Below are 16,773 nucleotides of genomic sequence, written 5' to 3'. Positions count from 1 at the left end.
ATCAGATTTGTCCTCTGAAAAATAAGAAGTTTGTGTGTGTGTGTATTTAATATATATATTTTTTTCCTTTTTCTCCCCAAAGCCCCCCAGGTACATAGTTCTGTGTTTTAGTTGTGGGTCCTTCTAGTTGTGGCATGTGGGACGCTGCCTCAGCATGGCTTGATGAGTGGTGCCATGTCTGTGCCCAGGATTCGAACAGGTGAAACCTTGGGCCGCTCAAGCAGAGTGCGTGAACTTAACCACTTGGCCATGGGGCTGGCCCCTACTGTGTCTTTAATCAAAGGAATTGTAACATCTTTGAAGGAACTTTGACCATCCAGGCAAACTACCTCATTTTATAGAAGAAGCCCAGAGAGGTTAAATATTATGCCCAAGATTACATACTATTATGTAGCTATTACGCTTGACTCTGAGTTGTTTTTACTGTCCCACAGGCTGCCTTTAGCACGTTTTTCTGCTTTACCTGTAATGATATCATGAGTATTACTGTCATGTGTCTTGCTGAAATTAGAATACATGAGTATAGTTTTCCCCAGAAACACTTGTCAAAATGATCCATCTGGTATGACTTGTTCTTGGCATCCAACACACTGCCTGTCTTAGTCAGTTTAGGCAACTATAACAAAGAACCATAGACTGAGTGGCTTATAAACAGCAAAAATTTATTTCTCACAGTCTAAGATCAGGGTGCCACCATGGTTGGGTTCTGGTGAGGGCCCTCTTCTGGGTTGTAGATTCCCGACTTCTCGTTGTATCTTCACATGGCAGAAAGAGGGCTTCATAACTCTCTGGGGTCTCTCTCATAAGGGCACTAATCCTATTCATGAGGATTCTACCTCAGGACCTAATTACCTCCCAAGGCTTACCTCCTAATACCATCACATTGAGGGTTAGGATTTGAACATATGAATTTGGGGGAAAAGAAACATTCAGTCCATTGCAGTGCTTGACACACAGTAGGTACTTAAATTATTTGTTGAATGAGTGCTGCCTTCTGGTGATAATTACTTTTATTTCTAAATACTTACAAACTATTTATTCAGTGACATGTTAGAGAAGCCATGTATCATTGTAATACTTACCAAAGTGCTCAAGAAGTAAAAGGTTCTAATTCTCTCCCTCACAAATGTTTATACTTCATAATGTTTTAGTTTCATTTTTCTGACAGCAGTTATGTTTTCCAAATAATTTTGTGACTGTTTTTGTTCTGTAAAATTGAACTCAAAATTATAAATTTAGTTTTTGCAAACTTTAATAAAAAATTATTCTGTGCAGAAAATTTAAGAAGATTATACAGAATTAGAACTTTTAAAATAATTAGATTCAAATGGATTGTTTGTATTTTGCAGAAGCCAGTAGATTACTCTTATTGCAGAAGTTAATTTGGCACACTGCAGTGAAAGTATCCTGGAAATGATGTATGAAATATGTATTAGTAGTAATGTAAAATTATAGGATCAAAAGATTGCATAGAACCTGCTTAAAAATTGAATAGGGGTCAATGCTGTAAAATAAACTATCTTGAACACTCTTCTATTGTCTCAAAATCACAAGGCAAATAGAAAAGATGTAATAAAACCTTCAGAGTAATCTGAGTTGTACTTTTCTAGGGGGAGGAGGGAAGATGGCTAGTTTTGTTTTTTAAATCCAAACTTGCAGTCAACAAATTTTCATGCTTGTCTTGTTAATGAACAAAATGGAGTTTTCTTAAAAATGACTCTTTGCCTCTACTACTGAAACTAAATCTGATTTGGTTTTATTTTTTAAATAGCTTCATTGAGGTATAATTGACATACAATAAACTACACATTTATAAAGTGTACAATTTGATCATTTGAACATATGTATACACCTGTGAAATCATTACCACAATCAAAATGATGGACATATCCATCACTCCCAAAAGTTTCTTTGTGCCCTTTTATAATTCCTTCGTGATACCACCTTCTTCACCCCCATCCCATCCCAGGCAACCACTCACTCATCTGTGTTCTGTCACTACAAATTACCTTACATTTTCTAAAATTTCATATAAATGGAATCATACTCTTGTTGTTGGGCTTCTATCACTCAGAGTAATGATTGAGATTCACCATTTGAAACCTGTATCAGTAGTTTATTCCTTTTTATTGCTGAGCAGTGTTCCATTATATGGCTGTACCAGTTTGTGTATCCATTCACCTGTTGGTGGACCTTTGAATTGTTTCCAATTTTGAGCTGTTACATATAAAGCTGCTATGAACATGTGTGTACAGGTCCTTGTTTGGACATATACTTTCAATTCACTTGGATAAATATCTAGGAATGGAATGGCTTGATCATATGGTAGGCTTATGTTTAACTTGTTGCAAAACTGCAAAACCATCTTAGATTCCCACCAGCAATGTATGAAAGTTCTAGTTCCTCCACATTGTTACCAACATATCAGTCTTTTTAATTTTAGCCATTCTAAACTTAGCCTTTCTGTGTAGTAGTATCTATTGTGGTTTGAATTTGCATTTCCCTAATGACTAACAACGTTGAGCATTTTTTTCCCGTGCTTATTTGAAGTGTTTGAATCTTTTGCCAGTTTTTAATTGCTTTGTTTATTTTCTTCTTGCATTTTGATAGGTTTTTTAAGTTATTTGGAATACAAGTCCTTTATCACATATATGCTTTGCACATATTTTCTCCAGGTCTGTGACTTGTCTTTTCATTCTCTTAACAGTATCTTTCAAAGAGCACAAGTTACAAATTTTTATGAACTCTACTTTATCAATTATGCTGTTCGTGTCATATCAGAGAAATCTTTGCCTAACTCAAGGTCACAAAGGTTTTCTCCTATGCTTTCTTCTAGTTTTATAGTTTTAGGTTTTTCATTTAAATCTATGATTCGTTTTGAATTATATTCTAGTGGATGTGAAGCGGTATCTCATTGTGGTTTTGATTTGAATTTCCCTGTTGGCTAATGATATTGAGCATCTTTTCATGTGTTTATAGGCCATTCTTAATCTTCTTTAGAGAAATGTCTATTCAGATCTTTTGCCCACCCACTAGGTTATTTATCTTTTTAATATTGGGTTGTAAGAGTTCTTTATGCATTCTACACACGTATTCTATCAGATGTATGATCTAGAAATATTTTCTCCCATTCTGTTGTTGCCTTTTCACTTCTTGATGACATCCTTTGCAGCACAAAAGTTTTAATGTTAATTAAGTCCAATTTATTTGTTGTATCTTGGGGATTTAAATAATAAAAATCTTGTAATTATCCACGTAGTTATCATTTCTGGTTTCTTCATTGCTTTGTGTAGATCCATATTTCCATCTGGTATCATTTCTTTCTGCCTAAAGGACTTGTAGTGCAGATCTGATGGTGATGCATTCTTTTAGCTTTTGAATGTCTAGAAAAAGTATTTTGCCTTTATTCTTGAAAGATACTTTTTCTGAGTATAGAATTCTAGGTTGATATATTTTTCTTTTTAGTTCTGTAAAGATATTGCTCTACTCTCCTTGTTTTTTGTATGTGTTATGTGTTTTTCCTCTGGCCACTTTTAAGATTTTCTATTTATCATAGAATTTGAGCAGTTTGATTAGCATATGCCTTGCTTTAGTTCTCTTTGTGGCTCTTGTGTTTGGTATTTGTTGAACTTCTTTGTTCTATATGTTGATAATTTTCATCAAGGTGGAAAATTTTCAGCCTTATTTCTTGAACTATTTCTCCTAGCTCCCTCCTTCTTCTTTGGAGACTCTAATGACATATATATTAGGCTACTTGAAGTTGTCACACAGCTTACCAGTTGCTCTATTCATATTTTTCATTCTTTTTTCCTTCTACATTTTGCATAATTTCTATTGCTCTGTCTTCAATTCATTAATATTTTGTTCTGAAATATCTAATCTGCTGTTAATCCCATTTAATGTATTCATCTCAGACATTGAAGCTTTCATCTCCTAAAGTTCAGTTTGAATCTTTTTTATGTCATCCGTGTCTCTACTTAGTTTTTTGAATGTGAACATCTTTTTAAATATAATTATAATAACTGTTTTAATATTCTTTTCTGTGAATTCCAGTGTCTTTGTCAGTTTCAATTGTTGATTTTTCTCATTAATGGTGTATTTTTCTTTTTCTTTGTATGCCTGATCATTTTTGTTTGGATGTCAGGCATTGTGAATTTTACTTTCCTGGGTACTGAATATTTTTATATTCCTGTAAATATTTTTGAGGCTTGTTGTGCAGTTATTTGGAAAAAGTTTGATCCTTTCAGGTCTTGCTTTTAAGATTTGTTAGACAGGACCAGAGCCATGTTTAGTCTAGAGCTAATTATTTCCCACTGCTGAGGCAGGACCTTTTTGAATACCCTCTCCAATGCCCCATGAATTTTGAGGTTTTCCAGTCTGTCTGGTGGGAACATGTACTGCTTCTGGCTCTGAATGAATGCTGAGTTCTGTCTTCTAATTTTTTGTGTGGTTCTTTCCTTAGCCTTAGTTAGTTTCTTCATATGCCTGTACTGATCAGCACTCTGCTGAATACTCAGAGCAAACTCTTCAGATCTCTCTCTGCAGGTCTCTCCTCTGGTACTGTATCCTTTGAACCTAGCTGCCTTGGTCTCCTCAGGCTGTCAGCTCCATCTCATCTACTCAGGGAATCAGCTGGGCATTCCTTAGGAGGGAACTTCCTGTGTTGTGGCCTGGAAACTAAGGCAGTGAGCTGGGCGGTTATTTGTTTCTTGTTTTCCCAGGGATCCCTGTCCTTTATTACCTAATGTTCAGTATCTTGAAAACCACTGTTTCATATTTTGGAGTGGGTTTTTTTTTTTTTCGGATTTCGTTTGTTTGTTTTTGGTTGTTTCAAGTTCGAGAGTAAATCTGGTCCCTGTTATTCCATCTTGGCTATAAGAGGAAGTCTCTTTAGTCTGATTTTTAAAGAGTAGGAATTGATGGCTCCTAAGGTTTCTTTCAACTCTGAGATCTTTGATTTGTATTACATATCTTTAACAGCTCATTTTCCCATCTTCACAGCATCCCATTCTCTCCTCAGAACACTTAACTCTGCTGTTTATCCTTGGAAGTTTGCTTGGGATTAACTCTGGATTATGAATGAACCTTGTTTATGATACAAACACATTACATAGAATGATGGCAGTTAAGTGTAACAGCAGAAAATGGATGTTTTTTTCTAATATTCTTAACATATTTAGAGTTGTTATAATCTAATGTTCTACGACGTGGCTAAAGAGTTCCTTCAGGAACTAGACAAGTAAGACTTTAATTGTAATCTTGTATTTTTAATAACCACAGAACTATGCAACTAACATTTATGTTCTAAAGTAATTACTGCAGCTTTTCTTTCATTTCAGTGGATAATATTTAACTGTAAGATATTCAACTGTAAGATAAATATGTAAGATATCTCAAAACCTATATTTTGCTTAAAAGAGGGAGAAAGAAGACCTTGGCTTTAATGCTACTGCTTAATAGTTATATAACCTTATTTAAATTTTTACGTTTCTGAGCCTATTTTTCCTCTACAAAATGAAGATAATATCAACACTATTCTGAAAAGATAGCATGGAAAATATGTAAAAATACTTTATAAATCAGTATTTTTCAGAATTTTGGGACCATAACCCCCTTATAAATACATCTTATGTGGAGTTCTCATACACATACATATACATATACATATATATATATATATATATATATAAGTTTACTACTATATGTGGTATACACTGATGCTTCCTGTTCTATTTCACTGAAAAATAAACCTTTGTTAGTGACCCATTAATGGGTCATCATATCTCACAGTTTAAAATATTTTGTCTATATAAAGAAAAAACAGTGAGGTACCTTATTAATAAAAGCTAGAGGTACTTAGATTACATACTGTTAGTTCTGTTATCAAGTTTCACTTCAAAACAGTTTGAATATAGTATAGTTAAATATGTATAATTTTATTAATAATTTATATAAGATTATGTCTCCACATTCTCAGTTTTAGTCTTTCTTTTCCCTAATAATTGGGCTGGTAATAACTTATAAATAGTTAAAAAGAGATACCTCAAAGTTTTATCTTTAAGTAATGAAGTGGTTTCTTACACTAAGAGTTATGGTGTTGAAGCATGGTAAAGTCCTGGAACTAATATTAGCTTTGCATCTTTAATTTTTTTTTCCTTTTTCTCCCCAAAGCCCCCCTGTACATAGTTGTATATTCTTCATTGTGGGTCCTTCTAGTTGTGGCATGTGGGACGCTGCCTCAGCGTGGTTTGATGAGCAGTGCCATGTCTGCGCCCAGGATTCGAACCAACGAAACACCGGGCCGCCTGCTGCAGAGCGCGAGAACTTAACAACTCGGCCACGGGGCCAGCCCCTGCATCTTTAATTTTTAATTAGATAGTTTTCTTAATACCAACATTTTTTTCTATATCACTTAAAATAAAACAAGATTTACAGTCAGTAAAACAGATACCATCATAGAAAACCTTCCTTGTGGTGAATTAAATTTTTCAGGATACTTGGTTATCATTTGGTTAACTAAATTAAAAAAAATAGCTAAAGGTAGTTAAGTCCATTGTTTGAACTTAACTTAGTCTGTAGTGTAAGAAGTTTGAATCTATCCTACATTTTATACAGGTGTGTGCCACCAAAAAAAAGGCGCATTGCAGCATTTTTCATAGAAGGCATCCAGGCTTTCCTGATCACTAAGAAAGTGACTAGGACTGATGTTCCCTCATGATCGTCTTCCGTAGGTTCTGCTGCACCGGTAGAAACCATCTTGATTAAAAGTCTTCTGTGGTATCACATATCCTTAACAACCACTTCGTTAGAGTGGAAATTCTCTCTGCAGTGGAGGCCTCCCCTGCCTCTTGTCTCATAAGTTTAACCTTCTCTGTTTCTAGAATTAAGGATCCTTAGTTTATAAAGAAACTCAGAAGATCTCACACAACTGGTTGTACTATGAATGATAGCATGTAATTTTGTAAATTTATAAATAGTTTTTGAATATTTTTCCTTATAGATAAACATTAAAATGTTCACATTCTTTCTTCATATAGACTCCAAACCTTTCCAGACTTGGAGGAAATCTGTTGCTGTGTATTACGGTGGAAAGATTATATGATGTAATGCTCAAATAATCTACTGGAGGACTTTGGATATAAAAATGTTTCTTAATGTGTTTTCCAGATGTCTGTGACGTTTTGAAATTGTCCCCCCGCCCCCCACTTAATTTTAAGGCTCTTAGATTGACTGAATTGAGCCATAGAAATTAATGAAGTAGAATACTTGAATTGAATAAACTGAAAGAAAATATCTGTCTCTAGTAAGCCAATATCAGTATAACAAAAATAATTTATAGAAACTCACTTCCCAAATGGCGATATGCTGTACGTGGGAAATGGTGTGTTAATTGAAATATTATGTTAATAAAGAGATGTAAGTGATATAATTTTCAAATAATTAGAGAACAGTAGAATCTATGTAACACAAACTATGCTAAACATAATTTTAATATTTCTTTGACTCATTCAATAGGTTATAGATGTGTAGACATTCCAGTTAAAGTATTACATTATCATATTTTAGTGTTTTGTAAGATATTTTTCCTCATACCTTCTCCCTGCATTTACTGAATATTCTATATTAGCACCTCTCATGGTGCTCTACATGTAATAGTCACATAGCTAAGTGTACTGAAGCTGCTAACAATTTGATGTACTTAAAGAAACAAAGTTCTGATTGATTCTGATCTGTTTCTTTCAGAAAAGTCACCACCCATATAATGGAATTTTATCTGATTCTATAGATCAGATTTCTTTATTCCGGATATCGTGGTAACAATACAGGAAGTACGCATTATTTATTTCTGCAAGTAGTCTTCACTGCTGAAGGAAGAAATTTTTTAAGCTACAGCAGAATTCTTGTTGGTACCTTTTATGGAAATCCTGATTTTATTTTTAATTTTTGATAACCTTTTGTTAAAGGTATGAGCAAGCAAAGAACTTACCTCATTAGGCAAGTCCACTTTTATTAGAATGCCTAGAAGAGGATTGATTCTTCAGACCCGGACCCATTGGCTACTGTTGGGTCTCGCTTTACTCTGCAGTTTGGTATTATTTTTGTACCTTCTGGAATGTGCCCCTCAGACTGATGGGAATGCATCTCTTCCTGGTGTCATTGGGGAAAATTATGGTAAAGAGTATTATCAAGCCCTCCTACAGGAGCAAGAAGAACATTATCAAACCAGGGCAACCAGTCTGAAACGCCAGATTGCCCAACTAAAACAAGAATTACAAGAAATGAGTGAGAAGATGAGGTCACTGCAAGAGAGAAAGAATGTAGGGGGTAACGGCATAGCCTATCAAGGCAACAAAGAACAAGCACCTAGCGATCTTTTAGAGTTTCTTCATTCCCAAATTGACAAAGCTGAAGTTAGCATCGGAGCCAAACTACCCAGTGAGTATGGAGTCATTCCCTTTGAAAGTTTTACCTTAATGAAAGTATTCCAGTTGGAAATGGGTCTCACTCGCCATCCTGAGGAAAAGCCAGTTAGAAAAGACAAGCGAGATGAATTGGTAGAAGTTATTGAAGCTGGCTTGGAGGTCATTAATAATCCTGATGAAGATGATGAACAGGAAGATGAGGATGGTCCCCTCGGAGAGAAGCTGATATTTAATGAAAATGACTTCATAGAAGGTAATGAAAAATGTGTTGGTCCATAGTTATGTTAGTGTGACAAAATGCTATTATTGTATCTTGGTAATATAAGTCAGTCATTGTCCACGATATTAAAACATTTATGTTTTTATCCACTTCATTCCACCACAAATTTGAAGTGGCTTTTTAGAAAAAGTTACAAAGTGATCATAATAAAATAGAGAATAAGGACCAAGGAAATAGAATAAGCTTATATAGAATACTACTCAAGTTGAAGGGCTCTTAGGGCTGTGTGTGCATGCGTATATATTTGCGTTCCTCTCTTAACTGATCTTGATGTTCTTTTTTTATATTTTTAAAAATGTGTCAAGATTTGAAAAACTATTTGATAAAGGAAAGACAAAGAACCTAATTTAGTAGATTAGGGTTATTCTCTATTTTGAGGGGAAGAGAAGCACACGAAAAGGTTAGGGAGGCATACGTAGTTTCAAAAGCATATTTGACATTTGAAAAAAGTAAAGAAATAAACTTGTTTTCCTAAGATAGACTGTAGAAAGGGCATGGGATTTTTATATATCAAGATGGGACATGACTCAAAAATTGAGGAACACTTCTATAAATTTAAGATATTACTGATTGATATAAATGGGAATAATTGTAGATCCCCACCCATCTCCATCTTAATACCCCCTGCTAGATGTTTAATTACAGCTTAAAACCATTTTGGATATAAATCTTTCTTGAAAGTTCTCTTTGCTTGATTCTATAAACAATATACCACATGTAGATTTTTTGACCCAAAATGATCTTGGATATCACTTGCTGTACTATAATATAATACCTTGAGGCCTTTGGAGGCCATCAGGGAGGGCATTGTGCTTTTCTGTGGCATTTCAGCTGTCTTTTCTCTGTAGCCACCTCTTTTTTCTGCTGTCACTTCCTGTAATTTTTGATGGATTGTTTCTCTCAAAACTCTTCTAATTTTTCTGCAAACTTCCATACTTTTCTCTCAAAGACATCTCAGATTACTGTGTTTAAATCTATACTAATTTTTTTGGTCTGAATTCACTCTAGTCAGTATGTGTGTGTGTATCACTGCATTATTTCTTTATTTTTCTGTCTCCCTCACTCGACTGACCCTTCCTCAAAACTGGGACTCTGTAGCCCTCTTTATACCACCAGTGACTGACACAAAGGCACTCAGTTAATTTTTGTTGAGCTGAACCAAGCAACAGAAGTTTTTACTCTCAGGTCTAGAATTTAATATTGCCAGAAATTATTTATTTATTTTCGTCCTATGGTTACAGTATTGATAGGCCCTACTATTAAAAAAGTCATATGTAAAAAGGAATAATTGTCATTTGGAGCATACTTTATGGATTGAATATTAATATAGCAGAGCAGTGAACATTTTTTTAACCTCTCCTTTTCAAGAAGTAGTTGTTACTGACTGTACAGTGGGGATAAATATTTTCACAAATAAATAAAAACACTACAAGTCCGGTTTCATACTTTGAATCAAGTAAAATCATTATTCACATTGAATTTGTAATCTTTGCCATGGAGACATCTTTGTCCCTAACTCTTTCCTTTAGGTTATTATCGCACCGAGAGAGATAAGGGCACGCAGTATGAACTTTTTTTTAAGAAAGCAGACCTTATGGAATATAGACACGTGACCCTCTTCCGCCCTTTTGGACCTCTAATGAAAGTGAAGAGCGAGATGATTGACATTACGAGATCAATTATTAATATCATTGTGCCACTTGCAGAAAGAACTGAAGCCTTTGCACAGTTTATGCAGAACTTCAGGTAACTCTCAGGGCTTAATGATTTAGCTAAGCACTCCTAAAACAATCACATTCATGTGGGTTTATTTAGTTTATCTTCACTGAGTATGATTACTTAGAATTACAGAATAATTTTATAGGCTTTGGGGAACTTTATTTTTTTGGTAGTCTCTTTTTTCTTAAAGCATGTACAGTATATTGTGTTACTGATTATTTGAACTATTAAGTAAATTGAAGGTGACAACTATTAGAAACTAAATTTGGTGACCTTTATAATTGTGTATGAATTCATTTTAGGACAAGTTGAATTTTTAAAAATAATTTTATTGAGGGGCCGGCCCAGTGGCGCAGCGGTTAAGTTTGCACATTCCGTTTCGGTGACCCAAGGTTTGCCAGTTCGGATCCCAGGTGCGGACATGGCACCACTTGGCAAGCCATGCTGTGATAGGCATCCCATATATAAAGCAGAGGTAGATGGGCAGGCATGTTAGCTGAGGGCCAGTCTTCGTCAGCAAAAAGAGGAGGATTGGCGGCAGATGTTAGCTCAGGGCTAATCTTCCTCAAAAAAAAAAAAATTTTATTGAGGCATAATTTACATACAGTAAAATCCACATATTCTCAGGATAGAGGTTTCATATTGTTTGAGAAATGTATGTACTCATGTAACTGCCTCCCCAATCAAGATATGGAAAATAGCTGTCTCCCCAGAAAATTCTCTTGAGAACAATTTGGATTTTAAAATTAAAATAGATTTTAGAAATACAAACGTTCAACTAAAAATGAGAGTTATTCCATCTTGGGAAGCAGAGACTTAACGATTTTTAAAAGAATTTTTTCCCTTTTTTTGGTCATTAAATTTGGATATTTTAAAATGCTAAAGTGTTAAAGAATTAACAATTATATATTAGGGTGACTGAGGGAAGTTTTGCTTTTTTGTTTTAATTTAACAATTGCCATGTTTTTAATACTTGGATCTGCTAGTTTTAATGCTTTGTAACCCCAGTCTTTATTCTCATGTTAAAATTGTTGGATTTACAAGTTAGTTAACACTATTCTGTAGCAGACTATCTAGAAGTCATGTCTCCAAATGAGTTTTGCCTTTTTGAAATAGCTCACTTGAGATCTGATTTCCTAAAGCATTTTTTTATTGCCTTTCTTGGAATTGCCTTCAGATGCTACATTATTCTTTAATACTAAGTAACCTCACTTGTGGCAAATATTTATTCCTTGATGATAGTTATGATTTCTGGAATTAGCGAGTCTGAAGACAAAATAACTCTTGACCCAAAACTTGAATATTTATTTATTTGGTTTTGAACTGATTGTGCCTATTTCCTTGAGTAGCTTATAATTTGTTTCTGAAGGCAATACCAAAGCAAAAGTTCCAAAAATGTTTTGAAACTTCTTGGACTGCTTCCATGGCCCTACAATGGTTGCATTCATTTAAACACATGCATTATGTGTTTATGTGATGCCTTTAACAACTCAGCAATATTGCCTCTTCTGTATTTATTTAAAGCTTCATGTGATTTCATTCTAAATGAGTAATGTCTCATTCATTTTCTTGTTAAAGCTTCATGTGATTGCTTTCTGAATGAGTAGTGCTTTATGTATTTTCTTGAATGAACTTTGTTTTTCAATTCTATTAGGGATGTATGTATTCATCAAGACAAGAGAATTCATCTCACAGTGGTGTATTTTGGTAAAGAAGGACTATCTAAAGTGAAGTATATCCTAGAATCTGTCACAAGGTTGGTGAACCATGTCAACATTGAAGTCCTTAATACATAACATTAGAAGAATTACAATTGCAGATATTTAATGAGTTAATAATTTTGAGTAGCTGCTGTTTAAAAGTTGGCTGAGCATGTGAGCGGTGGTCATCATAAGTTCGTTTCACCGCTAGGCTCATTCATGCAACTCTAAATGACTTGTCTTCCCTTAACTCTTAGCAGACAGCCTGGCATGATCAGGATGCTCGCTCTGCAGCCCTCTCACCTTCTGTGTATTTGCCTCCATTTCTTCATTCTGTTGAACTCTTTCCCTTTTTCTAAATCTAATGCCTTCACTTTGATATCATCTCCTGAGCTTGTCTCTTGTCACCTTTCTTTCCTTCTGTTTCCCCAAATTCCTTCTTCTTGCCCTGCAGATGTTGCTTAGGTCTCCCCTATCCTAAAGAACCCCTCACCTGACTCTACAGTACCCAGTAGCTACTGTTAGGTTTCTGTCCTTTCACAGCTAAACTTCACAGAACAGTAGTTCTCTAACTAAGCAACTCACGTAGTACCTGGCAGATAGTAGGTGCTCAGAGGTTTGAATGAATGAATTAGTAATTCCTTAATACTCCATTATTAATTCTCTAGCTTCTCAGCCTTTTTCATCTCTAAGTTATGGACCCAAAGTTTTGATCTAACCGACTAACTGACAGCCTTTTCTCTGTCATCCTCTTTGATCACTTTTTTACATTTGACACCTAACCGGTATTTACTTCTTGAAACTTTACTCTGATGTTTGTATAATATAAATATTTTGTAAATGTAAATATGTTATGATGTAAGATATTAGGTTGATTGTCTTTTCTGACCACACCAACTCTGTATCCTTTACTTGCTTCTTTACCTTTCTGCTAGTTGTGGCCATTCCCTAAGAGTCCAGATTTGGCCGGCCATTCTTCTCGAATCGTTCAACTAACATTCGAGTCCCACCGACTCTGTTCCAGGTACACTGCTCGGGAGTCTGACTGGGGTGGTTGAAATAGGACTGGGCACAGAGGAGGGAGTTGCAGTCCCTACTCCAAAGGGACTCTCAGAGCACCGGTGTATAAGAAACAAACATTGTCTTCTCCTCCCCCTACACTAGCTCCTCCTCCTGATGGCTCTCTTTCTGTTCAGACTAAGACTGTTCTCGTGATCCCCTGGACTTGATGACTGACAGCCAGCACCTTTCCCTCATTCTTTACCCCTGATTAGTCAGTTCCTGCTTTCTACATGGGACCTCTTTTCTGTCTGTTGCTTGCTGCTGCCACCACCCTAACCCAGGTTCCTCCTCCCTCCTTTTCATCCTTTCTTCTCTTCCCTTTTTACCATTTTTGGGTCACCTACTAAGTGCCAAGCACACACATTAGTATTACTGAGGTTCTCCCTGCAATAATCAAGACTCCTCTGTGGCAAATGATGGAAACCTATCTTGAATTTGCTTAAGGAAAATGGGAGCATTATTGAAGAATCTCGGATAACTCCTAAAACTAAAGGGATTACTACAACCAAATTTGGGGAAGAAAACCAAAACGGCTTTGTATCTTAGGGACTGAAACCAAACACTTGAATACCATCAAAATTCTCTTGTTTTCTTCTTTTCTGTTTTTCTCTGCATGTTGACTTCATTCTCCTGTTGCAGATTGACTTCTTCCACACATGAGATATATGGCTGTTGGCGTCTCTGGGCTTTGCATCTTCTTAGCTTTGCCATCAGAGAGGAAAGAGCTTTCTCCCACATCCAGTTGAGAAAATCCCAGGGAAGGACTTTTGCCCACCCTTAAGCCAGTGATCCTGGCCAGGTGGGGTGGGAGTACTGTGATTGGCCCAGTTGGAGTCTGGTCCCCGCCCCTAGGAAATTACTGTGGTTGGGGTATTCTGTGATTATTCCTCCACTTGGTGCTGGGAGTGTGAGATGGTGATTGGCAGTTTCCCCAAAAGAAGAGAGAGATTTATATCCTGTAAGAGGGGGAGTGTGGGCACCCACAGCCTTTGGAGTCTACTCCATGCACTATTTGAGCCTTCTCTTCTCTCTACTTGCCATTCTATACTATTAGAGGAGTAATCTTCTAAAATGTTCCTTTTTTTGATCCAGCTATACCCTAGTGCAGCGGTTCTCCAGCTTTAACATCAGAGTCACCTCAAGTGACTTGTCCCAAGAGAGAGACAAATGCTCAGTTCCACCCCTAGTATCTGATTCAGGGGTTGGGTGGGGCCCAAGGATTTGCATTTCTAACATGTTCCCAAGGGAAGCTGATGCTGTGGATGCAAGGACTTCACTGTGAGAACCACTGCCCTGGCAGGAAAACCCTGACTCTTCCTTGCTTTTAGGACACTGACCAGCTTCTTTAACTTCTCATGGAAGATGATCCTCAGTCTGACACTTTTATGGTCTTCTCTCATTCTTCCCATTTTAGGATCCCTCTGTTCCAATCTGATTTGTTTGATCCCTGTTCTCCAAAATGCTTTCTACCTTCTTACCTCTTTGCTGTTGAGAATAATTAATTGGAATGACGTTTACACTCACCACTGAATTCAGGACTTTAACCAAGGCATAACTTAATTCCACTTCTAACGTCTTCTCTAACTACTCCAGATAAAAGCAACCTTTTTTCCTCAGAACTGCTGTTTATTCATTCATTCAGCAAATATTTACTGAACTCCTACTTTATCACGAGCACTGTGTCCACAGTAATGAACAAAACAGCATCTCTGCTCTCATGGGGCTTACATTCCAGTGGGAGAGACACTCAAACAAAGAGATCTGGTGGTACTGAGGAAAACAAAGCTAGGCAAGGGGATAGAGATTAAAGAGAGGGAAGTCGGGGCTGCTCCATGTATGGTATGAGGGAGATCCCTCTGATAAGAGGACATTTGAGCAAAGATCTGAAGAACTCTAGAGAAGAGTGCTCTTTGTATGTATCATTCATGTGAAATGCATTATTTATTACCAGACATTATGGCTATTTTTCCATATGTATATTTCTTTTCTCCCCAATAGTTTTTTAAGATCTTGAAGACCAGTGGCCCCTCAACACTTATTAACCTTATACAACCAGCGTGTTGCCTCAAATGTGGGCATTTAGTGAATATGTGTCCCTGATGACAATCATACACATGAAACTGATGGTTTCGTTTCCTTGTGTGAATGTAGAACCAACATAATAAAATATCCGAACTTTAAACATATTTTGTAAGTTGTGTTGAAGGAAGAGAGTTGTTAATCTTTAAGTGGCACTTATTATCATGTGTTGTATGTTCTTTCCTCATAGTGAGTCTAATTTTCACAATTACACCTTGGTCTCATTGAATGAAGAATTTAACCGTGGACGAGGACTAAACGTGGGTGCCCGAGCTTGGGACAAGGGAGAGGTCTTGATGTTTTTCTGTGATGTTGATATATATTTCTCAGCCGAATTCCTTAACAGCTGCCGGTTAAATGCTGAGCCAGGTGCGTAAAATGTTGGTAGATGAGCTGAGCATAGAATTTAGAAAACTGTCAGCATGTCCCATATTTTGAGTCAAGTTAATGGTATTTTTTTAAAGTTATAGTAGGCATAGTTTAACTGGAATATTAAGTAGAAAAGTGAAAATTTGCCCCTCTGAAGTTCATACCCCTTGTTCTCTTGTTGCCAAATTCCAATGTCTACGTTTGAATGCAAATAAACAAACCCAAAGAAATAAAAAGCCTTGCAGCTGACAAGGAGGAAGCAGCACCCCATCAGAAAAAGAGCCAAGCAGACAGTGTGGAGATGTGTGAGAGTCAGAAGCACTCTACCTCAGGCGGATGGAGCCGGCACACACACAGGCACGCACACAGAGGTCTACATTACAGATAGTGCTTGGTCTCCAGACTATGCATTTTGGGATGACTTGCTATACTTTGCTTTGTGTTGTAGATAATTTTTGAAAATGTAAGAGCAAATGACATTTTTATAAATCAAATCTTATTTTAAAGGTGAAAAGAAAGTTTTTCTGTATTGAAAAATCTCATAGTAAATCTTTTTTATGTAGAACTATTCATATCATGCAAATTATTACATTCTTATTATTCAGTTTGGTTAGGAATAATTGTCAGGAACTCTCTGAGAGCCTAGTGAGTAAATGAGGGTTAAGTTTACTTTGTTACAGCAGACAGCATGAAGTTCAGAACGTGGAAGTTGAAGGAGACATATTTGCTCAATGTAAAAGAAATATTTTTATATCCAGAAATAGATCTCTCAGAAATTGAGTTCCCCATCCTTAAGTGAGTTTTAACGAAGGTGAGATGAGCATCTGCTAGGAATCTTGTAATACAAAGGCTGCCACATTACTTACAAGGTCCTTGACAATTACTGAGCATTTCATATGATCACTTCTGGTTGAGGCTAGTCTTAGCAAAGGGTTCTCTATTGAGGGGAGACCAGCAAGTTAACCTTTGAGGGACCTTCAGTACTAACAATTTGAATGCCAACGACAAGGCCTTCTGTAGGCCTTCTGTCAAGTATTTTTAACTCTTAATCTTCCAACTTTTCCAGATCTTGTTCAAATCTGTCTACAGTTCTATATTTTGATTATATATATCCATTGTACAGTATTCTTTGGATTTACTG

At 36.2% G+C, this 16,773-nt stretch overlaps 1 protein-coding gene across 2 annotated transcripts in view; it reads left to right on the top strand.

The window, feature by feature from the left end:
* CSGALNACT2 (chondroitin sulfate N-acetylgalactosaminyltransferase 2) overlaps positions 1-16,773 on the top strand; it is a 43,055-nt gene that overhangs the window by 4,909 nt on the left and 21,373 nt on the right. The window contains exons 2-6 of one of the 2 annotated variants that reach the window (XR_011423589.1): positions 7,744-8,676; positions 10,233-10,449; positions 12,077-12,178; positions 13,058-13,146; positions 15,454-15,632. Coding sequence is in view for 1 of the 2 variants with exons in the window: in XM_023646695.2 (XP_023502463.1) it covers positions 8,016-8,676; positions 10,233-10,449; positions 12,077-12,178; positions 15,454-15,632 (1,159 nt within the window). In the remaining variant the exon portion in view is untranslated. The remainder of the gene's footprint in view (positions 1-7,743; positions 8,677-10,232; positions 10,450-12,076; positions 12,179-13,057; positions 13,147-15,453; positions 15,633-16,773) is intronic. The other variant, XM_023646695.2, reaches the window with a different exon arrangement.

The sequence above is a fragment of the Equus caballus genome, chromosome 1 (assembly GCF_041296265.1).
Source record: "Equus caballus isolate H_3958 breed thoroughbred chromosome 1, TB-T2T, whole genome shotgun sequence".
NCBI lineage: Eukaryota > Metazoa > Chordata > Mammalia > Perissodactyla > Equidae > Equus > Equus caballus.
Note: the sequence above shows the minus strand (reverse complement) of the source record. Positions and strands in the feature narration are given on the sequence as shown.